The following is a 24,543-nucleotide window of genomic DNA, read 5'->3' as shown; positions in this document are numbered from 1 at the left end:
CTGGTGTGAAAGCGTCCAAACTGAATGGCCTCGAAGGTGGCCACCATCCTGCCCAATAGCTGGATGCATTGGTGAACCGACACCTGAGGTTTTGCCAAAATCACCATCACCAGGGATTGTATGGCTTCCATCTTCTCCCGAGGGAGGAAAATCCTTTTCAACTCTGTGTCCAGGAACATTCCCAGAAAGAGGATACGACGCGACGGCGTCAGGGAGGACTTGGGGATATTTAGGATCCACCCATGCTCGGATAAAACCTGCCTGGTTTTTGCTATATCCTGCAGCAGGACCTGTTCCGACCTTGCTTTGATCAGCAAGTCGTCCAGGTAGGGGATAATGTTGACACCCGACCTCCTGAGCAGTACCATCATTTCTGCCATCACCTTCGTGAACACATGCGGCGCTGATGACAGGCCGAATGGCAGCGCCCTGAATTGAAAGTGCAGATCTTTCAGCGCAAACCTCAGGAAAGCTTGATGTGGACCCCAAATTGGTATGTGGAGATAGGCGTCCTTCACATCCAACGATGCTAAGAACTCTCCCTCCTCCAGGCTTGCTATTACTGCCCGGAGGGACTCCATCTTGAATTTGTGAACCCTTAAAAAAGGGTTTAGTGACTTTAAATTTAAAATGGGGCGTACCGAGCCGTCCGGCTTCGGCACGAGGAACAGGTTGGAATAGTAACCCCTTCCTTGTTCCCCCAATGGGACAGGTGTGATAACCTGTGACGTCAGCAGGCGTTGTATAGCCTGTTGCAGGTTCACACGATCTGCCTGTAGGGCCGGCAGACCTGATTTGAAGAACCTGTGAGGGGGAGGTTTTTCGAATTCCAACCTGTAGCCGTTGGTAATAAGATCCCTCACCCAAGAATCCAGGTGAGAGACTGACCATACTTGGCTGAAAGCTGACAGGCGACCCCCCACCTCGCAAGTGACTCCAGGGTCGGAACCCGAGTCATGCTGCAGGCTTAGAGGCGGAGGCAGTAGCGGCACGATCCTGAGATCCTGTGCTGGCGGGCTTTCTGAACCTACCGCGGCCCCCTCTGGCGGCCGAGCTGGAGCCTCTCGCCCTCTGCCTGGGCCTGGAAGGCTGAAAGGACTGAGATGCCTGAAAGGACTGGGACGTATGGCCCTGAAAGGGACGTTTAGCGTGAGTGGCACACGTCGGCAGAAAAGTCGACTTGCCGGCTGTAGCCTTGGATAACATCGGATTATACTTACCGATAATTCCTTTTCTTCCTAGAGACCATGGCAGCCATCACATTGGGATATCGCCCCACTCCTTGAGTTAGACAGGTTACTTTTTTCCCAGGCTCCTCCCCTCTGGGGTATATACCACAGCTCCTCCCTTCCCCTGGTGTCTTTTCGAGTGTCTCCTTCCTCTCTGGGAAAAAAGAACATAAGGGAGGGCAAATAATGGCTGCCATGGTCTCTAGGAAGAAAAGGAATTATCGGTAAGTATAATCCGATGTTTTCTTCTACGATCCCATGGCAGCCATCACATTGGGAATACCAAAGCTAAATACACGGGAGGGCCCAGTCAAGTTATAATTCTTTTAATTATCCATCACACCATGTAATACTTGATCCCCAAACTGAGGGACAGACACATTTACTTCATAATGTCTAGAGAACGTGTGAACTGAGGACCAAGTAGCAGCGTCACATAAGTCCTTTATCGACGCCTTCGCCTTCAAAGCCCACGAAGTCGACGTAGCCCTTGTAGAGTGTGCCGTGACAATCGTTGGAACTTCTCTTCCTTCCACCTCGTACACGAATACAATGATCTCTCTGATCCACCTTGAAATGGTTTGTTTCGTAGGAGTCAATCCCTTTCTTGACCCCTCAGGGATTATAAATAAGCTTTTTGTTTTCCTGATTTCCTCTGTTCTCTTCAAATAAGTAGTAATACTTCTTACTACATCTAAATTGTGTAAGGCCATCTCTTCCTCACTCTTGGGTTCCGGATAAAACGTCGGCAATGAAATTTCTTGGTTCAAATGAAATTCGGAAATGACTTTGGGGAGAAAATGAGGATTGGTTCTAAGAACAATCTTATCCGGGAGAATCTTCAGATATGGTCCCTCTGCCCATAGCGCCTGGAGTTCACTAACTCTTCTCGCTGAGGTGATGGCGACTAAAAATACGGTCTTCCAATTTAAGTATTTCAATGAGATCTCAGCTATCGGCTCAAAAGGTGGATTCATCAGAGCTTTTAATACTAGATTCAGGTCCCAAGAGGCTACCAGGGATCTAATTGGAGGTCTCATCCTCTTGATCGCATTCCCAAATCTAATAATCAGTTGTTCTTCCGCCAGTCTTCTCTCCAGTAGGACACTTAAGGCTGAAATCTGCACCTTCAATGTTGAATTGGCCAGACCATCTGCAAACCCCTTGTAGAGGAATTGTAAGACATCAGCAGTTGGGACCTCTTGTATTGCCTCCATTGATCCTCTCCAGTTGAGAAACGCTCGCCAGACCCTATAGTAAGCCATGGAAGAAACCTTCTTTCTTGCCTGGAGTAGCAGAGAAATTACTTGATCCGAAAGACCCTTCTGCCTCAGATGGCCCCGCTCAATCTCCACGCCGTCAAAGCTAACCCTGCGGGATCTGGATGTACCAGCTGCCCCTGCCTCAGGAGTTCTGGAACTACTGGCAATGTCCAAGGTTCTTGAACTGCCATCCTCAACACCGTTGTGAACCATGCCCTCCGGGGCCAAAAGGGAAGAATGATTATCACTTCCGTCCTGTCGTCCATTATCTTCTTTAGAACCTTGGGGATTAATGGAAATGGGGGAAACACGTACCCCAAACCGCACGTCCACTGGACCGAGAAAGCACCTATTGCTGCTGTCTGGGGGAGAGAGTATCTGGAGAAGAATCTGTTCACCTTCTTGTTTAAGTGTGTCGCCATTAGATCTACTTCCGGCACCCCAAAACGACTTGTCACTTCTCTGAAGACTCTTCCATTCAGCTCCCATTCCCCTGGGTGCACCTTGTTTCGGCTGAGGAAATCTGCCAGTATGTTCTGTTCCCCTGGGACATGAATGGCTGTTAATGACTCCAAGTTCTCCTCCGCCCAAGATAGTATCTTTGAGAGTACTGTCATGAGCGACTTGCTCCTGGTGCCCCCCTGGTGATTTATGTAGGCAACCACCGAAGTATTGTCGGAAAAGATTCTTACATGCGTCCCTCTGATCGCCTGGGAAAAGTCTCTCATCGCTCTCCACACGGCCTCTGCTTCTCGCCAGTTTGACGAGTTTGCACCCTCTTTCGGCTTCCACGTGCCTTGAATTGTCTCTCCCTCGCAATGAGCTCCCCAACCTAGCTGACTTGCGTCGGTTGTGATTAACCGGAACCTTGGTGACTGGAGAGATGTTGTCTTGCCTTCCAAGGCTTCTCTGGTCCACCAATGTAGAGACCTCCTTGTTTCCGAAGACAGATTTATCTTCTTTGTAATGGACACCCTTTTCTTTAGAAGTGGCAGGATTGCCCACTGCAACTCTCTCATTCTCCATTGAGCCCATGGAATGACCCCTATTGTGGAAGACATCATCCCTAGTAATCTTGTGCATTCCTTCAATGATGTCACTCTTGTTTTTGCAATTGAGTCTGACAGCCCTCCGACTTTCATGCACCTCTCTTCTGACAGTGATATCTCAAACCTTCTTGAGTCTATTATCACCCCCAGAAACTTGATTCTCTGTGTGGGCGTCAACTGGCTCTTCTGACGATTCACTAGCCACCCGTGCCTCTTCAAACAATCGATCACCATCTGCATATGTTGTGTCAGCACCTGTTCGGATGGAGCCGCTATGAGTATGTCGTCTAAATACGGCCAAATGAGAATCCCTCTTCTTCTTAATAACGCCACCAGAGTTACTAACACTTTTGTGAAGACCCTCGGAGAGGCCGCCAGACCGAAGGGCAGACACGTAAATTGGTAATGCTTCCCTTTTATGCAAAACCTGAGGTACTTCCGATGCAGCTGATGTACTGGGACATGATAATAGGCATCTTTTAGGTCCAGGGACACCATGAAGTCCCCTCTTCTTATTCCTGCCGTAATGGTTCTCATGGTCTCCATACGAAACTTCCTTACTATTAAGAATTGATTCAGTCTTCTCAAGTCTATAATAGTTCTGAACCCCCCGGTACTTTTCTCTACGAGGAACAGATTGGAATACATCCCTTTCCCCCACTGGTTCCTTGGCACTGCCTCCACTGCTTCTATGGACAGCAAATTGGTCAGAATCTTTTCTAACTCTCTTGACTCCAGGGCCGACCTGGGTCTTCTTGACACCTGGAAAAAATCTGAGGTGGGAGTCTGGTTGAATTCCAAAGAATAACCCTCTCGAATTATCCTCTGTACCCACCTGTCCTGAATCGAAATGTCCCATACATGTGGAAATTGGGCCAGACGGGCTCCCACCGGGGGAAATAGCTGGTTGTCATTGTCTTCCACCTCTCCTATAACTCTGCCGAAAGGACTGTCTGGAGCCGGAAAAGGAGCCTCTCTGACTGTACGGCCTACCCGGCCTGTATGCCTTGGCATCCCTAAAGTTTTGCTTGTAAGTACTTGGATACGGGAATTTGTTCTTCTTATCCTGAGGAAGCTTTAGGGATTTGCCCCCTGTAAGAATGTGAATCAGGGCATCTAGCTTGGTGCCAAAGAGACATGCTCCTTCAAACGGTAACGAGACCAGACGGTTTTTGGAATGAGAATCAGCCGACCAGGACCGCAACCACAGGGCCCTCCTTGCTGCTACTCCTGCTGCCATAGATCTGGCCGCAAAGGAGGTCACATCTAATGACATTTCACAAAGAAACTCAACCGCCTTCTGAATCACCTCTAGATTCCTCATAATGTACTGTCTTGAGATCTTCTCCTCTAGGTCCGTATGAAGTGTAGTACACCACATCCTCAACGCCCTTGTAACTGAAGCCATCGCTACCCCTGATTTCAGGGATACCGCTGCGGAAAGGTGTAGTTTCTTCAATGAACCCTCCATTCTCCGATCCATAGGATCCCGGAAAGAGGCCCCATCTTCCAATGGTAATGTAGTGCGTGATGTCACCTCTGCCACCGCCGCATCTATCTTGGGCACACCGCACCACTTCAGACATTCCTCATCCTTTATAGGATACTTTTTATCAATACGGAATAATTTTCCTTGCTTTTTCTCCAAATTTGACCATTCCTTCACAATAGTCTCCTTCATCACACGATGGACCGGGAAGGAACGACCCTTTTTGGATCTATCCTCAAATAATAAATCAGCACCTTCTATGGGTGTGACAGTCTCTTTATAATTTATAGATTTATAAATATGCTTCAGCACATATTCCACTGTTTCAAAATTGAACACTCTAGTATCCTCTTTAATCTCCCCTGGCTCATCCGAGGTATCCTTAAATTCCTCCCCATCATCAGAGGTATCATTTCCTTCATACTCCAATTCTGCCTGGTCTCTAGTTCTCTTAGACCCTTGGTGTTCTAAATACTCCTCTTTGGCCACAAAAGATTTTTTCATCCAGTCCATTAATTTTTCCAGCATTATAGACTGATTATCAGAGGCTTCAGGCTGTGGTTCACAGCTCTCACATATCGTTTTGTCAAGTGCAGCATCAATCACTCTATCACAAGCTAAACAGCGTAGCTCTGAATGCTTCTTTTTAGCAACTTTCTTTCTTGCTTTAGAGGGCACACTATAACAACAATAGAAACCCTATTACTATTCTGAAATAAAATTCTAAAACTCCCTGTCATAAAAACGCATAAGGCTCACCTCACAGGGGCACTGTTTCCTCTACTGGGGGAAGGCAGATCCATCTCACAAACACCACTATCTGCAGCAACATAAAAACCCATAAGGTATGAAAACACACTGCGTTTACAGATGCTGATAGTCAAAGGTAACCAATCGTCCTACCTTACAGCCGATTTGTACAGAACTTCACTGCTGCTGCTTTGCCTCACAGCAGCTACTGACAGGCTCCCTCTTTTATTCAAGCAGAGCGCGCTGGGAAGCGTGCAAACGCCGTCCGGCGTACCGGAAGCGCGTCTTAGCGCAAAGGAGCCTGGGACCTGTAGTCTCAGCGCGTACTGCCGAAACCGGAAGTACGCTACAGGAAGACGCGACGCAAGGGATTCTGGCTCCTGTAGTCCAAATCCCGGCGTCCACGCTTGCAGCCTCACGCTGGAGGCTTTAACAACTTTCTTCCTCCCAGTCCTGTAAGTTCTGTCGGAGAGTGCACACGCTGTTAAGCGCTAGTGCTGGTGTTCTGAAGGAAAGAAGAGGCTCCACACCCTCGCTGCTGTATTCCTGATGGCATGGACAGGAACCCTAATAAGGGTCACGCTTCCAAGTTGCCACCCCCTGAGTGACCCCTGTATCTAAAAGGTGAGCCAAAATAAAAGTAACCTTCCTGACCTAACTAACAAGGAGACAGGAAAAAAAGACACCAGGGGAAGGGAGGAGCTGTGGTATATACCCCAGAGGGGAGGAGCCTGGGAAAAAAGTAACCTGTCTAACTCAAGGAGTGGGGCGATATCCCAATGTGATGGCTGCCATGGGATCGTAGAAGAAATAAGGTCGTCAAGTTCGCTACCAAATAACTTTTCTCCCTTAAAAGGCAAACTCTCCACACTACGCTTGGACTCTGGATCAGCTACCCATTGTCTTAACCAGAGGGCCCTGCGGCCCGAAACCGCCATTGCGGAAGAGCGAGAATTTATAGCTCCAAGCTCCTTTTGAGTGTCACATAGGATCTTTGCAGTATCCTGGATATGGCGAAGTCTCTCTCCAACTTGCGCCAGTGACATATCGGCCAGCATGCCTTCCTGGATTTGAGAAGCCCATGTATAAATGGACTTTGCCATCCAACAACTGGCGAGGACAGGTCTCTGAGCCGCCCCACTCGCTGTGTACATGGACTTAAGGGTAGTATCCAGTTTTTTGTCTGTACTATCCTTTAGTGTTGCAGCCCCTGGAACAGGGAGAACCACCTTTTTGGACAGTCTGGACACTGATGCATCCACAACCGGAGGCTCTTCCCACACCCCTCTAGTGGCGGGATCAAAGGGAAAGTTGGACTTAAACTTTTTAGACATTTGGAAACGCTTTTCAGGTTGTTTCCAAGCCTCCTTAAACGTCTCATCAAGGTCAACCTGTTCAGGATAAACAATTTGCTGTTTCCTTTGAGACCCAAAAAACGGGTCACCTTCCTGCATGTCTGCTAACGGAAGGTCTAAAACTTCTCTTATTGCTATAATAAGAGGTTCTGGGCCTCTAAGAGATGACTGTGAATCAGGGATCAGAGCCCCGTCGTCCACATTATCATCCGTGTCGTCACCCGCCTGCAGATCATCATCTGAATCAGGCAACATGGCGGTCGCAGCACGCTTCCGTGACAGGCCCGTGGTGGTATTCATATTATCCACCCGTGCGGCTAGAACTGACAAGTCCTGCTGCACCTGTTTGGTCTGCACTGTATTTGCAGCCAATTGCGTTGACACAGCCTGCAGCATGGTTTTAATGCCAGCAGCCCACTCAGGCTCTTGTGAGTCTGATTGAGGAGTACCACTGATCTGGGGTGAAACCCCTGTTTGAGTGGACATGCATTCCTCACAGGTAATCTGTGAGGTGGACTTAGGCACAAACTTGCTGCTGCAAATGAGACAGGTTAACTTCCTCACCATGTTGAAGGAATAAGTAACCTTTCTTCCACAAACACACCACAATCACAATAAAATAAAATATATAAAATCAATGTGCAGTGTATAGCAGCTATATATGTGTGAGCTCTATCACTGGAAGTGTGTAGCTTAACAAGCACGTGGGGGAGCGCTCAGATTACACTGAGGAGACCAGCACACCCTGTACAACCTGAACTCCTATTTAGGAGTTGGTAACACGCATAAACACAGAACAGTGTGATCAATTAAGCGATCTTAGCGCTAAATACACTTGCTGTTTTCTGCAGATTTCCTCTGTCCAACACCTCACCGCTGAGGAGTGATCTGGAGGCAGTAATGGCGCCCAGGGAGAAGCAGGAAGTAGTGTATGCGCGCTCAGAGCTCTGGCCTCGCTCCGCTGAAGCCCCGCCCCCCTGTGATGGCGCAGGGGCTTCACTGATCTTTATACTGGCGCTGGCTGTCAGTTTTAAATGGCGCCCTTTATACTGACAGCGTTTTATGGTGGGATCTGCCCTGGTAGTCCAGGGACTGTCACCCGCAGCCAGTCTGTGACGGGGGGTCTGCGCAGCCCCTGTGCAGGGTACCGCGTCTGCCGCCGCCGCCATCTTGCCGCACGATGAGCCGGGGTACCCCACTGTGGGGACCCCGGTTTTTACTCACCACAGACGTCTTCGGACTGTCAGGAGTGTGCGGCATGCTGGGGGTGAGTATCACTGCAGCGCAATGCCCGTGAGTACAAACACCCTCTCAGGACAGTGGTCCTGCAGCAGGGACAGCTCGGTACCTTAAGAGGCCTGCAGCTGAACCCTCCTCAACTGACTCCCTCGAAGCAGGGATACTGTGAAGTCCAACACAGTAACCCCAAAATAATAAAAGAAATAAAACTGAAGACAAACTCTCTGGAGCTCCAGCAGTGTGCATCCTCTCCTGAGGGCACATTTTTCTAAACTGGTTCCTGGGTGGGGAATCAGAGGGGAGGAGCCAGTACACCCAGATTCAAAGTTATAGATGTGCCTGTCTCCTGCGGATACCCTCTAATACCCAATGTCTTAAGACCATTACCAGTATCCCATAAAGGACGTTAGTTAAAACCACCAAAAAGTGCAGACTTTCCAACTGCACTAATAGAATACCCCCCCCCCCCCCCCCCAATAAGTAGGCAATTCAATTAGCTAGCGTAATTTACAGAGGGCTAAATGAAGCAGCAGGGCTCAATTAGAAATGCCCGATAAATGCCAACCCGTGTTAGACACATTAGGACCCCAATTCTATGGGTTACCGCAAGTTAACAGTCAATTTATCAGGCGAGAAAAAGGGTCTCTAATTGAATAGCCCCAGGCTACCACTCTTTTTGACACCCAGTAAATTATCAGAGCTAACTAAGTTACTTTCTCTGTTTTAAGCATATCCACACTTGAGCACAGGTGACTTCATTAGTACCTTTGTTATCTTTAATTAAGGATCTGCGCACAAGCATTGATATCACGAAAACATGGACTGGTAATGTGTTTTGGAGACTGAGGATTGAAAACAATGGCTTAGACCAGGGGTGGCCAAATCGGTCCTCAAGATCCACCAACAGTTCAAGTATTTCAGGCAACCTGTGGATGTATAGTAGGAAAGAATGCAGCAGGTTTGAAAATGTGACAGTTAGTAATGACTACAGCTGTGCACCAGCTAGGTGGTCTGGGGAATGTGACCGTTCGTAATGACTACAGCTGTGCACCAGCTAGGTGGTCTGGGGAATGTGACAGTTAGTAATGACTACAGCTGTGCACCAGCTAGGTGGTCTGGGGAATGTGACAGTTAGCAATGACTGCAGCTGTGCACCAGCTTGGAAGTTTGGAAAACGAGGACCGTTGGTAGATCTTCAGGACTGGTTTGGCCACCCCTGGCTTACACTGATGCTTAAAGTGGTGCGGGCATTGTTAACAGAAGATACCTGACTGAGGGACCTGGCTGGATATATGGCACTTATACCTGGCTGGATATATGGTACATAAACTCTATTTACCATAGATCAAAAACCAAATGGAACTAATGTTACACATCTAAATAATAACACACAATGGCTTACACAGATTCTGTATCCTTCTCCTTCTTAATTATTGTTGGAAGAACAAATGTCTTTCTTTTCTTCTGCTTTACCCCTAGACAAAAGTAAACAGTATATCAGTCTGATTACATATGAAACAATATTGCTCGCTATGCAATGACAGGGGAACAAATCCTGGGTGCAAACTAACTTAACGCACCTTCTACTGCAATGGCTGTGTTGCATTCCTCAAATTCAATAGCACCTTAATAAAAAAGAAATATAGAACGAAAACAGCATTAATATAAATCTATAGGTAAAAAGGAAAAGCAAGCAACCAAAAACACACAAATTAATGTACCTAGAATAATTGACTTGTGCAAAGATGAGCAGAATTCCACTCAGCTTCAGACAGTGGTAAGGAAAAGTTGATATAGTGGAAACTAAAATCCAGTAATATGCTTATTGTTCATAGAGTCTCTTTCACACAAAACAAAAATAATAATTAACACTGTCTGCAGTAAACATTTAGAAAAACATTAAAGTACTTGCAAGCAACTAATTATGTGAGGTACACAGTTACCACATCTATTTTACTAGACCTCTAAATTGCACATACACCATTATAAAGATCATCTAATTATCTTCAAGCATTCCTGTCTGTACAATGCACAGACACAAGCATTAACCTTGATCGCCCTCTACTGCACAATAAACTGTAGGACAAATGCAGAAATAGGATTCCTTTTATAGATAAATGTTTTGGGGGTGTGGCAGGTATCCTTCCCATTTGGCCAAGATGGCAGCTGTAGGTGTGGTGGAGAGTGTTAATATCCCGTGCTGAGATGCCATTTTCATAATGTACTAATAGAACCACCAAATATACATATATACACTTCTGAATAATGTCTGTATGCTGTGTGAATTCCTGGTTACTTATGAGGGTGGATAATCTCTTTATAGACATTTCAGCAATTAACACCTTGGCCCTTATTCTGGCTCATTCGCAAAGGCAAATTCCTTCTTAAATGGCCAAAACCATGTGCACTGCAGGGGGGGGGGGGGCAGATGTAACTTGTGCAGAAAGAACTAGATTTGGGTGATTTATTTTGTTTCTGTGCAGGGAAAATAACGACCGCTTTATTTTTACACTGCAAAATAGATCTCCCTTTGAGGTAAAACCCCACCCAAATTTAACTCTCTCTGCACAGGTTACATCTGCCCCAAATGCAGTGCACATGGTTTTGACTGTTTGAGAAGCAATTTGCCTTTGCGAGTGAACCAGAATAATGGCCCTGGTCTCATGATTGCTCTGGATTGACCTCAGTGGTCCTAATTCAGACCTGATCACAGGACAAATTTGTTCTCAAAATAGACAAACCATGTGCACTGCAAAATAGACAAAACCATGTGCAGAGAGAGTTAGATTTGGGAGCGGTGTGTTGAAACTGAAATCTAAAATTGCAGTGTAAGAATAAAGCAGCCAGTATTTACCCTGCACAGAAACAATATAAGTAATTCCCTTCTAACTCTCTCTGAACAGGTTACATCTGCCCCACCTGCAGTGCACATGATTTTGTCTATTTTGAGAACAAATTTGTCCTGCGATCAGGTCTGAATTAGGCCCAGCGTCTCCAAGCTAAAACCTTCTGCTAGCTACCCAGTGCAGACTGGACCCTATTTAAAGACCAGTGTGAATTAGCCAACAACTGAAATATGCAAATGACAACATATGAATATAAGTAAACAATTTCCAGGATCTCATCACAGCTATTAGTAGCAAAGAAGGAGATTAAGGAGAAGCAGCATCACAATCAATGTTTGGGGGTGTATTGCAGCAAATATTGTTACGTTTGGACATGTCCATAGATGTGTACCTATCCAAAACAGAATCTGGCACAGAAACAGACAGGGCCATCATGTCACTAGGCACAGCTATATATCAACTGCATAACATTGTTCAGGATTAATGGAAGAGGTTGGCATACCTTCCTGAATCCCATCCAAATGAAGGAGTCTGGTATATGAAGCGTATATCGCACGCAAGATGTACAGAAGATTCCATAGTCATATGGGAGACTCAGCACAAAGTAGGTTGGTGGTAGTGAGCACACCACCAACGGCATATAAGACTGACTGGCACAGAAGTAGTCATGTCTATAAAGTGTTATCCGCAGTGGGAGTAACTTAGGTAGTTAAGGTACCAGGAAGGGCCAGGTATTTGGACTACATGCGCCTAACTTCAGCCGCCAGTATCCTGATTAGGCGTTCAGTCTGGGAAAATGGCGTCTGCACTCAATGCTCACTGCCACGATCAGACCAGAAATCCTCGGTAAGCCACGGCAAGGAACAGCAGGAGATCGTCAGGGAATCCGGAGTACCAATATCGGGCAGAAGCCAGTAGTCACAGCGGGTCCCAGCTAGATAACAGATTAGCATGAACGCCACAGCCTAGGGCACACACAAGCAAGATGGCGACAGCACCCTCCGTGCGGTCCGCGGCAGCGCGTTCCAAAAGAGACTGCTTCCCGCTCTCACTGCTCAACAACACAGAGAGCCACCGTCGCTTGTCACCTCAACCCACTGAGACACCCGGTAAAGAGGTGTCAGAGCAGGATAACAGCAGTACAGCGGGAGACCAGTTGTATCCGGGTCCTGGCGCACTCCATGAGTTCCCAGACAGCCATGGCACAAAGCTGCAGGAGATATACAGGAGATCCGGAATGTCAGTGGAGGACTGCAGGGGAAAAAGCTGCCGCTCCTAGGCAAGACGGCGCCCAACGTGCAAGGAGCTATATGTGAGGCTGCAGCAGGGATGGCGGCCTCTCAGCGAGTGTATCCATGCCCCAACCTCACAGTTGCACTCACCACCGGAGCACCGCAGGAGGAAGGCAGCAGCGGGGCCTCTGGTGCGTATCCCGCTGACATGGAGCCGCAGAGTGGGGAGAAGCAGATCCAAGATGGCGCCCGTGTCCGGAGGAGAGGGAGCACAAAGCACAGCAGGCCCAGGCAGCCGCCGTAGCCCCCACAGGCCGTCTATGAGAGCCGTGGGCGGCACAGGAGAGGCTCTGGAGGGTGAAAGGATGGTGCGCCCATGGTCCCTGGGGCAGGATAATTGAGGAGGATTTTAGCAGAGCTCTCACCCCCAGTGTCTGCTCACACACCCGCGCACCTTATTTTCTGATAAGTCTGAACCTGGGGCGCAGCACCCCAAAAAAGCCTGCGAAAGCCAGCCAGCCAGCAGCATACAAGTGAAAAACTGAGGTATTAGTGGGTTAATAAGAAAGAAGCTATAAAAGCGTTACAGAACGCAGCATAATAGCACCTCATGATACATGCGTGTTATTAGGGTGTGCATTTTAAGACCCCCCCCCCCCCCCTCCCCAATATTGTGTACTTCGTACACCCGAGGGTTGATACTCCCTCACCTTAAAGTAGCACCCCATCCATTTGATCTCAATGGTTCAACCAGTTTGGTCCCTGGTATCCACAGGCTGCACATTGGGACTAAAGGCACAATTAGAGCAAGTCCTGAAAATTTGTACAATGTGCTAGTTTTAGGGATGGCTTTGGGACGCAGCTCCCTTTGGGTTGGCACACCATAACATTTTAGAACTATTTCATTATTTTTCCACTAGCATTTTCATTTATTTAACACTTTATAACCCCTTGCTATCGCTTCTTTCTTATTGACCCACTAATACCTTCATTTTTCACTTGCGTGCTGTCCTGGGGTGACTTCGTTAAGACTTCGTATTAGGCACCCACCAGATACGAGGTCGCCTAGATGCGGTTGGTGGGCTAGTATTTCTTGGACAACAAATATTCCAAGAACCTCGATTTATTGCTCTAGATTACATAGCAGAGCTTAATATTATGGAGTGTGTGTCAACCTTTGTAGATCTACAAGTCCCAGCATGATAGCGCCTCATGATACATGTATTAGCATGTGCATTTCAAGATCCCCCCAAAAAATGGAAAACAATCAAACGGGGTAGGTTCCCCATGGAAAAAAATATAAAAAAAGAAGAAAAGTATAAGCACTTGGCTAGGGACTGGGTATATGGTAATTTGGTAGACACAAAACGGTCGACATGCATTGAGTTGACCGCTGAAGGTCAACATAGCTTAGGACAACATTGTTGGAAGGTCAACACAAGCATTAGGTCGACAGCCAAAAAGGTCAACATGGGTTTTTTCACTGACCTAAGCCACGTCGACCTAATGCATGTCAACCTTTGATGGGCCGTCCCAATGACCCATACCCAGGGATGGTGTAAAAGTAAAACCTGCAATGTGGGGTTTTCCCTGTCATGATGTCAACCAATGCTAGACCACAGCATAGAGCCCAGGTGTACCTGCAGCTCTTCACCTGGATGTATCAGAGTATACAGGTACTTACTGTACTGCCCCCCCCACCCCTCCAATAATATTTGTGTATATGCAGGCATTCTTTGTGGGCATGCACTGTGCAAATCTGCTTTTATAACCAAACAAAAAATAGGCATAAGCGCCACTCTACATCAGCTTCACTGTGTTTACATATATTGTAAGTTCTTTGGCCAAGAATCAAGTTGGGATGTCAAAATCTCTGCAACATCGTTCCGCTTCTTTAGAATATTTGATGTAGAACGTAGAATATAAAACATTCATTCTCTCTAACAGGATTCTGCACAGAGGGACTTTGGGGAACTCGTGTATGCGCTTCCCATGCCACAGCGAGTGGCGAGGCTTTGCGTGTCTGGCGCGGTGCCAGTTGACAGCCCAGCTGGATATCAGTGCACATCTCCTGCAGCGTGTCACTTCGGAATCGTTTCCGCAGTAAAAGTTTATTCAACCTCTCTCTTGAAATGCAGTGGACCGGCCATCATTTTGCTATTTAATCAGAGTGGGACATTTTATTTTTCTGACAGCACTAAAGCCAGAGAGCAATTCCTAATGAACAGCTTGATACAAGTGGAATTTCAAATGTTTTAGCCTCAATTAATTCCGCTGTCAAAACAAATGGCTGCTCTTAGCTCTGCAATGTTACAGCTGGGTCAGGACAGGTCAGTTCTGTGGGTACACAATCAAGCTATTTTCCAGCATAAATCTAAACAGAAATGGTGTGACAATGACATGACGGTCCAGCATGAACAAACATTATACCTGTGTTCCCACACGAGTGAGTGGCAAGCTGCAATTGTCATTGGTGACCGTAAACCAAAAGGCCGTTCACCCTAATGCACATATAATTACATAAGTACACTTATGACTAGGACGATGATCACACAAGATACAGCTATCTTACTGTAATCCACTATTTTGTATCGCTATTCAAGGGCAACACAGAAGCTGTATGACGGGGTGATATATCTGATCCACGGTCGCAGTGATGACATTCATCATGTCGATATGGTTTCACTGTCGACACTGAACATATTCATACAAATGATATGTTGAAACTAATGGCGACATCCCTAAACCTTCTAGAAACATGATCATGACAATGTCAGCATTTGCATGTTGCCATTAAGGCAATGTTGACGTTTTGCAAGTGTCAACATTTTAACCTTGCCGACCTTCTGACCACAGACATCATTACTGCATGTCGGCATGACATACTCTGGTCCTCAATCAATCAATCATCGCTCCAACAACCCGGACGGGTGAAGTGGTCATTACTGAAAAATTTAACATTGCAGGATCTAGCGGGGAAACGTCTGAGGAGAGGGTTCACAGATTAACCCTTTGGGTGCCAACATCTGAGAAATGTTCAAAAATATCCGCTAAAAATGCAGCACATTTGGTATATAAAGTCTAATAAAAAATGTTGCGTAACAAAGATTATATTTCCTATATAAAAGGTAAACATTACAGGTCATTATGATGAATAAAAAAAGGTTTGTTTGGCAATTTTTCACCTATTATGAAAAATTCTCCTGGTACATTTTCCCTAACGACTTAACCTTTACTACGTTGTGCACTTTAAACAGGGGTTTGGAACGGTTATTGACAAGAACATTGTAGTTGTTCTCATCTGCACCACAATGTTGACCGCTTTAAAAAGGCTAATTAAGTCCATGCAATATTTTTTAGGCAAAAACAAAAAAAATTATCATGATTATACTCCTGGTCATTGACTGACTGATGGTCATTATCGGGCTATCCAATTAGATTTTCTTTAAACAATTACCTATTTTCGGATACAGGGGATCCGGGATAAGCTCCTGATCCCATTTGTTATTGCAGCTCCGAGGGTCAGCGTTTTACGGATTATGATTTGCCTGCCTGGGACACCTGAAGCATAATCCCTGATAAATGCTAATTGAATATCTCCCATAGAACCTATTAGCAGACGGAAATTACCTCCTTACACTGGAGAGATAAAATGCTTTAATCAGCCTTTTATCAGCATGTTCACTGTGGTGCCGGGAATATGCAGAAAAGAAACCGGTCTATAATGTTCATTAAAGGGGTTCTTTCGTTAACTAGAATAATATATAGTTGATCATGAACAGAACACATACAACACTAATCTGAAAGAAAATTTGGTACTTGTTTCCTAGCACGGCGCCTGTCGGGTCCCATCGCATACCATGCGATGGGACCCAATATAAGGGTTTTTACAGTTCATATACAATTTTAAAATTGCGTTGCATCGCATGCCATTACAATGGCATGCGATGAGACGCGATTTCCCATTGATTCCTATGTTAAATGCACCCCCAGACCCGATTTTTAATTGTACACCCACCCTGATGGGTAATTACCATGTGAAATGCCCCCCCCCCCATAGTTAACGCCAACCTGAAGCATGCCGAGCGCAGCAAGCCCGCGAGGGGCGGCGGTACGTGTCCTCTGACCTTTTCATACCCCCACTATCCACGTCGGCGTGGAGGTGATTATATATAGTGTGGCGAGCGCAGCGAGCCACCGAGCCCGAAGCGTGGCAAGCCCCGCGAGGGGACGTGGAATACATGTGAAGTAAGCCGCGTCCGCTCGCCACGCTTCGGGCTCAGTGGCTCACTGCACTCGCCACACTATATTAAGTCAACTCCACGTCGACGTGGATAGTGGGGTATGAAAAGGTCGGAGGACGCATACCGCCGCCCCTCGCGGGCTCGCTGCGCTTGCCACGCTTTGGGTTGGCGTTGATAGTGGTGTGGCGTTAACAATGGGGGGGGGGGGGGGGCATTTTACATACTAATTACCCATCATGGTGGCTGTACAATTAAAAATCGGGTTTAATCGAATCGCATGCGATGCTACCCGATCTGATTGACCCGATGCCATACAATTGAAATCGGTGGCGCCAACAAGTACTAGGAAACAAGTACCGAAAATTTGTATATTGTATTTATTGCATTAAAGCTGCCAGTTTAGCCGGAATAAAGCCACATACCCATCAGCATTTAACCCATACACACTATGGTACTGCATGTATTATGAATCACCCCAATGTAGGGACAGCAACATGGATATCAGTCACCATTCCTCCATTTCTGACCGCACCTGCCAGATTTTTATGGGGGCTGAAATGCGGTCACATTTTATAGACTTGGTCCTGGCAGCTAAAGTTGTAGCTTATGGCCTGCAGATTTTTTTCTGGAGAGGGATCTGTAGGATCTCTCCCCTCTGCTGCCTGAACAATCATTGGCTAACTAACATAGGCACATGCGCAGGTTTCAGAAATATAAAGTCGCTACGGATGCAAACCATTTACTTGTTCTGATTTTACGGACAGGACCCTATCAGACCCCCACTCCTGGCGACAGTTACAGATGTGTCCACATACATTTAGCCTTCTTTCACGTTAAACAGTCACACAACAGACTAGTAGGGCTGTTTAACGTGAAAGAAGGCTAAATGTATGTGGACACATTGTGCAACTCTGTAGCGGCTGGCATCTTTTTTTACATTTTTTTGCATCTTGTCTGCAATAAGAAGTGCATAGGATGCATAAGCAGCTTCTACTGATTAAAATGATATGTGGCATGCCTCTATTCTGTATGTGACTGCTGCTCTGCATACGAACTGGTATGTTACATTACACTCTATTTTGCAATAAACTGATTTTAACGGAAAAAAAGTCACAAAAAAATGCCCAGTGTAGTAAGAGTTGTACCAAATTGAAGTGATAAGGAATCTTTATTATAGGGTTCTGGACGTATTCATTAATAGACATGCCCCTAATACTTAATAATTAATAAAATAATAAGAAGTAAAAACAGGTTAAAAATACCGGCAGAATTAAATACAAAAAAAAAAGGTGTTAAACAAGAGCAAAAGATAAAAATAGATATAATCTGGTTCTACAAAACATTCAAAAGCTTAGAACTGTAACACAATACCACACACACAGTGTCACAGCCTTTGCGTGTCTCCCTTAATTTGAGTAAATTGACTACGCATAGTGGAGATTCTGCTACCAGCAACACACAGAGTCTTTACTGGCTGGGAGCAACAAACGGTTCCAAAATCAATCAGTCACGAGAATGACACAAACTCATTCATAAGTCACTCAGACCGTGTGGGAATTACAGCAAGCGGGACATACACAATTTCATATTACTCAACGTGACCGGTCACACAAAGATGTGTGGAGCGACCTACGTGTACAAGTGACTATGTTCTGATGATGCGCTGACCTAGTACTCACCAGGTCGCTCTTTACCAGTGCCTTTACTATCTGCAAACTTTTCCAATAAACTTCCAACCGTGATGTTTGCCATGTTGTTAATGAAGTCTTCATGAACCTAAGAGACAGAATAAGGATCATTCTACTTACATTCTCATAAAAGACATTGGGGGTAATCCTTAATGGGGAAATATATATTTTTTTAGGTCTGATCTTTTTTTTTTGGGAAAGCGCCGCAGACTGTCGAATACACTGGCGCTTTTCGACAATCCGTGTCAGTTTTCGCAAATACACAGACTTTCCGACACTAAACAGCCGGAACGTTTCATTCCAACAAGTCGGATGAAATGAAAACACCCCGGATTCTGACTGTCACGACGTTCCAACAGTCGGAATCCCATATTGAATACCTCCATTGAGTTTACATGTTGTAAGCTACGTAACACCTTACACATTATATTAATAAAATGGAATTTCACTCAGGCAATAGAGGCTACCTTGGGAGGTCGAAGGGCCACATAAACGTGAAAAAAAAAACCTGTGGCTAACAGGTCAGATATGGATTATATGTACATGAAAGACTTAACACGTACCAATAACATGATCGGATATCTATTTTAACCTTTATTTTCTTCTCATTTATTTAAAAAATCCATGAAATACAGCCCCTGAACTGTGGGATATGGTCATTAGCTCTACAGCAACTAGGTCGACAAGCATTGGGTCAACACCATTAGGTCGACACAAGCATTAGATCGACATGGGGTTTTTCACAGTTTTCGAGCCTACAGGCAGTATTTCCTGTCCTACCATCCACTAGGGAGTGGTGAGAGAAGACAATAGTGTGCCCAAAACATAGCGAGCGAAGTGAGGGGATGCGGTGCACTTCAAACTGTGTCAATGTCGACAGTGTTGACATTCGGGTCAAAAAACGGCTAAAAACACCATGTCGACATTTTTGACTGTCGACCTAATGATTGTGTCGACCTAGACCCATGTCAACCTAGTTGTTGTAGACCAAACGATCCACACCCTGAACTGCATGCCACAGTGTTAGGAGGTAACTAGGCTGGTGAATAAAATAGACAAGAGAAGACAAGGTTGTGAAGATGCCAATAAAAGCATGTTCTCTTGTTCAGCTGCTGACTACATAATACATATGACGTACATGATACAGGACAACATGGGGAATTACTTAGAAAGTCCTGTTTGAATATGGAACCATTTACAAACCTACAGTAGGGTGATTTGCAGTGATGTACAGGACAGCTACACAAATTCAATAGACCTACTTCTCCAACATACCAAGATCTAAGTTATAGGGTAAGTAAGGCATTGCTACTAAGCAATTTTGTATTCATATAACAATTTCTTTACAGACAAGTTTAAAAGAAAAGAAAATGTAAAAGCATGTGATGCACGGGACTTTGTGTTCACGCTCTGGAGAATCCCCCAGTCATCATTTAGTAGAATGTTTTAGAACACTGCTAGATAAATATAAAAAGATGCCTAGTACAAGGGGATGCAGTTAAAATCCCGGCGCTCGGGATCCCGGCGTTCAGAATCCCGACGCCGAAATCCCAACACTTTCTCCCTCCGTGGGTGTCCACGACACCCCTGGAGGGAGAATAAATTAGTGTGCCGAGCGTAGCGAGGCACCGGGCCCGCTGCGTGGCGAGCGCAGCGAGCCCTAAGGGGGGGGGGGGCGATCCACGTCCCCACCTTGTCGGGATTTCGGTGGTCGGGATTTCGGTGGTCGGGATTCCGGCGTCGGGATTTTGACCGCCGGGATTTCATACTGAATCCAGTACAAGAGCTACCAGTAATGATCACATGGCCACGTGTATATGGAAATGCCTCATCTGGAAAGATCAGACCCATCTATTGCATAAATAAAATCAAGTATACATCCAAGCACTCTCAATAGTCACAAAGCTCAGTGAATTTCAATGCTGGTGTCCTACAATGCCACATTTACAGCAAAGCCCTGTATTTATATGCACAATATTCTCTAGAGCAAAACAAAATAGCATCCAGTGAGTGGCAATTCTGTGGACAAGGTCAGAGGAGAATGGCCAGCCTGAGTCACATCCACAGCAAGTCAAATAATCATTTGTTACAACAGGGGTATGCAGACACATCCTTCATAATCAAACCTTTAAGTGGATGGACTACAGCAGCAGCACAGACCCATACCATGAGCGGATTTGGTTTATTAGGTTGACAGTGAAAAAGTTTCTAGGTTGACCCTAAAAGGTCAAATGGGAAAAAAGGTTATCGTTATGAATGGTTAACACGTGAAATTGTCAAAAGTGTTTCTTTTTAGGTTTTGGGGTGCCAATTCAGATTTTGAAGTACAAGGACCTCCAATTAGTGTTTCTATGTTGCTTGCCATGCTTTGTTGCTTGCCATGTACCTTGTTCTGCAACAACTGTGCTCGCCACAGATTACTGTTCGAAATCAGAGTCCAAGTGGATCTTAAGATTGAAAACAAAATTTGAGAAAAACCCACACGTTGACCATATGCTGCACCAACCATTGTCATGCCGACCTTCTGACAATATGCCACCAGGTACCACTCCAAGCAACCAAGTAATGAAGACTGGACATTCGATGCCATGTATATGGTGGGGGTTCAGAAATTGGCATAAGAATCTAGTTATTCTATCTTGTTTTAGTGGTTCAGGCGGTTTGTGGGAAATGGTTTTTTTTGGGCAGACATTTGCCACAAATCAATACCAATTGAGAATTGTTCTAACACCACAGCCTTCCAGAGTATCAATGCAGACCATGTTCATTCCCACAAGCGGCTCATCCTAACATGGCTCCTACCGGCAGGGTAACACACTACTGTGGGTGATAATGCAGATATCATCTTAAGTTGGTTTCCTGAGCAGGTCAATGAGCCGGGTGTACTGCAACAGTCTGCACAGTCCAGGGACCGCAATCCAATAGAGGACTTTTTGGAGGGGTGGAGCAAGAGGATTTATTGTGAAGCAAACAAATCTTCAGTCATTTTGTAATGCTGTTCTGGAGGCAGTGCAAGAATAGTATATCTAATAAACTGCCCCATACATAGTACCCTACAATGTATGAAAGGTTTGGTTTATAAAGGGCAGATTTATTTAGCCTGGTAAAGTGATAAAGTAGAAGGTAATAACTCGCCAGCCAATCAGCTGTGTTTCAAAAAAATGACAGGAGTTGATTGGCTGGTGCCGTATCGCCTTCCACTTTATCACTTTATCAGGCTTATTACATCTGCCCCTAAGTTTTTAAGAGTATAAAAGTCCAACGGTCATCAGTTACTGTTTGTAACTGTAAGTGTACACAAGTATTAATACACCTTTCACAGAAGAAAAAGCAAGGGCAGTAAGGTTATGGAAGTAACCGGATCCACTGAGTAATATAAACTTACCTGGCCTATCTGTATGTGGACCTCACTGACCGAATGAGAAAAGCAGCCTATGATCTCTTTCACCCGAATGAGATGAGTCTCTTCAATGTCTTGGAATTTCTACAAGTTAGACAGAATAGGCAGTCAGTGGTAGTATACATATGGAAGACTCTGACACAGATCATTCACACACATAACTTGTAGGCTAGAATATAATAGATCATCTGGCAAGCAGCAGTCATTTACAAAACATGAAATACAACATGGAGAATTGTTGGTTTACAAGGCATTTCTATCTCTCAGCGAAGTAGTAGGTAAATACAAGATAAAACCCTACTGATGCACTAGCTTTACAACAACCTCTAACAAATGCCAATTCTAGCGGATAGCGACGATATACCAGAGCATTTGGAGTGTTTTCGAAGCTTCCCTGCAGCACAGTGTACCTGTTACCCACACATGGTGAAATGTGTGCTAGGTGTGATTTGAGCCATACAATTAGGATTGTACATTGAATGCGGTTTGAACTACACCTGATTTCTGACTACACTCCAATAACCAATTAGAGGGTACATGCGATCTAGTTCAAAAACACCTACACATACTATTCTGCCTTCTGACTACACGGATCACAAGGCAAAATAAACACGTGAGAATTGAACTACGCGCAATGCGATTTGCAGTAAAAAGTTTAAATCACATGAGATAAATTGCACCGTGTGTGGGCAGCTTAACATGAATGTTGCTTTTGAATATTGCGCGCACACACTGAGAAAAAGGGGTGTATCCAATACGGTCTGCTCGCTGTCACAGCTTGTTTCCCCCTCGCTAAATTTGTCGTGCGAAGGGGAAAAGGCATATGCGGCAGCTAAAACAGCGAGGCTCACGGCTAAATTTAACCCCCTCGCTGGCCGCATTGAATACACCCCAAAGTATTAAGTTCTTGTCAATGTAGGTACAGATTCAATCATCTAGATCAGGCATGTCCAACGTTGGCCCTCCAGATGTTGTGAAACTACACATCCCAACATGCTTTGCAATAGTTTTTGCATTCTCTAATAGCAAAACTGTGGCAAAGCATGCTGGGATGTGTAGTTTCACAACATCTGGAGGGCCAACGTTGGACATGCCTGATCTAGATAATTATTGGATCAAATGAAACTCTTGTTAAATTCCTGAATTTAAAAATAAATACCCACTAAAGGGGGTATTTATCAAGACACAGAGATAAAACTGTAAATGAGAAAGTACTAGCCAACTAGCTTGAACTTAAAATTTTACTGGCAGATTGGTTGGTACTTTATCTCTCACAACTGTTCAAGCTTTGACAAATGCCCCTCTAAAAGTGTAGGCACCTTCTCCATTTTTGGGGGGTTTTCCAGAAAACATTCTATTAAACAGCGTGCATTGTCTGTTAAAATATTGCAGAATTTATATCTTAATCATGAGAGGACACCAGGACTCATTATGAGATCACATACTAACCTGCAATAATGCAGGCTCAAGGAGTACAGTAAGTAAAAAAGCCTGTGATTGGGCAAGCCCTAAATACCACTGTTCATTGGATCAGCATACACAGTACTGCATGGCTATCAGCATTTCCTATCTGCTACTTGCATACAGTAAATCTCTGATTATTTAATAATATGTGTATAAGAAGGAGCAGCATTGCAGATCCAGTCCTGAAAGTGGTGTAAATTAACATATGAAAACTGAAAAGTTTTCATTTCAGGGTTTAGTGCAATGGAGGCAGACCACAGTGCACACTGACTGATCTGTAGTGCAAATTAGGATTTTGCATTAGGCTATTAATACATATCCACAAAACAGTTTCTAGATCAATTTATGGATAAAAACAAACCTTTATAAATATGCCTACAAAAATGGTGCTGTGACTGAGGCCTAAATATAAATCAGAAGCACATAATGGGTCTAATCTCACCGAAAGGGGTGCATATGCTTTGGGAAGTGCTATTACGTGCATTATTTAATTGTATAAAACATTATGAAATAAAACCACTAGGTGGCAAACGTCTCCTTGGGGAACATATTCCAATGTTGAATTCAGGAGCCCTGCAATTTTGTTGTAATAAACGTGTCTGCACACTCATACAGTGCAAAGGCCTAGACTGGCCTACAAGATAAGGCTTAAAATAATTTTAAGACAAATTTAAAGCTAGGTACACACAATTATACACTTCAGATGCATTACACTTAAGATTTAGGGGGCGTGATTTCAGTTGGGTGCCCATCGGGATCCCGACAGTAATTTACCCGACGTCGGGATCCCGACTGTTAAAACCCGACAGTAATTTACCCGACGTCGGGATCCCGACTGTTAAAACCCGACAGACGGGTTCCCGACGGCCAACCGCTATTCTCCCTCGTGGGGGTCCACGACCCCCATAGAGGGAGAATAGAATATGTGGCGAGTGTAGCGAGCCGCTATGCCCGCAGCGTGGCGAGCGCAGCGAGCCCGCAAGGGGCTTTGTTGTGCTCCCCATGCTGTCTGAGTCCAGCCAGTCGGAATCCCGACGTCGGTCGAATGACTGTCGGAACCCTATACTACACCCATTTCAGTTATTGATGTGTGCCCGACTCATCTAAGGCCAGATGTATCAAGCTTCAAAAAGTGATAAAATGGAAAGTGATAAACAACCATCCAATCAGCTCTCTCTATAATTCTAGAAAATCAGGTGAGACAACGCAATAAATAATGTGCGGAAACAAGATGTTAGATGTACACACTATACAATGCTTGCGTAGATTGGTCTGATAGATCATATAGTGTATACC

The 24,543-nt window shown here is 45.2% G+C and overlaps 1 protein-coding gene across 6 annotated transcripts in view; it reads right to left on the bottom strand.

The window, feature by feature from the left end:
• The window catches only part of FCHO2 (FCH and mu domain containing endocytic adaptor 2), a 113,495-nt gene that overhangs the window by 39,632 nt on the left and 49,320 nt on the right, over positions 1-24,543 (bottom strand). For all 6 annotated transcript variants that reach the window (XM_083151892.1, XM_083151894.1, XM_083151893.1 and 3 more), the window contains exons 7-10: positions 21,769-21,867; positions 18,375-18,471; positions 9,954-9,998; positions 9,776-9,848 (exon numbers count right to left, since the gene is read on the bottom strand). In XM_083151892.1, coding sequence (XP_083008018.1) covers positions 9,776-9,848; positions 9,954-9,998; positions 18,375-18,471; positions 21,769-21,867 — 314 coding nt within the window. The remainder of the gene's footprint in view (positions 1-9,775; positions 9,849-9,953; positions 9,999-18,374; positions 18,472-21,768; positions 21,868-24,543) is intronic.

The sequence above is a fragment of the Crinia signifera genome, chromosome 1 (genome assembly GCF_055691185.1).
Source record: "Crinia signifera chromosome 1, ASM5569118v1, whole genome shotgun sequence".
NCBI lineage: Eukaryota > Metazoa > Chordata > Amphibia > Anura > Myobatrachidae > Crinia > Crinia signifera.
This window is presented reverse-complemented; position numbering and strand designations above follow the sequence as displayed.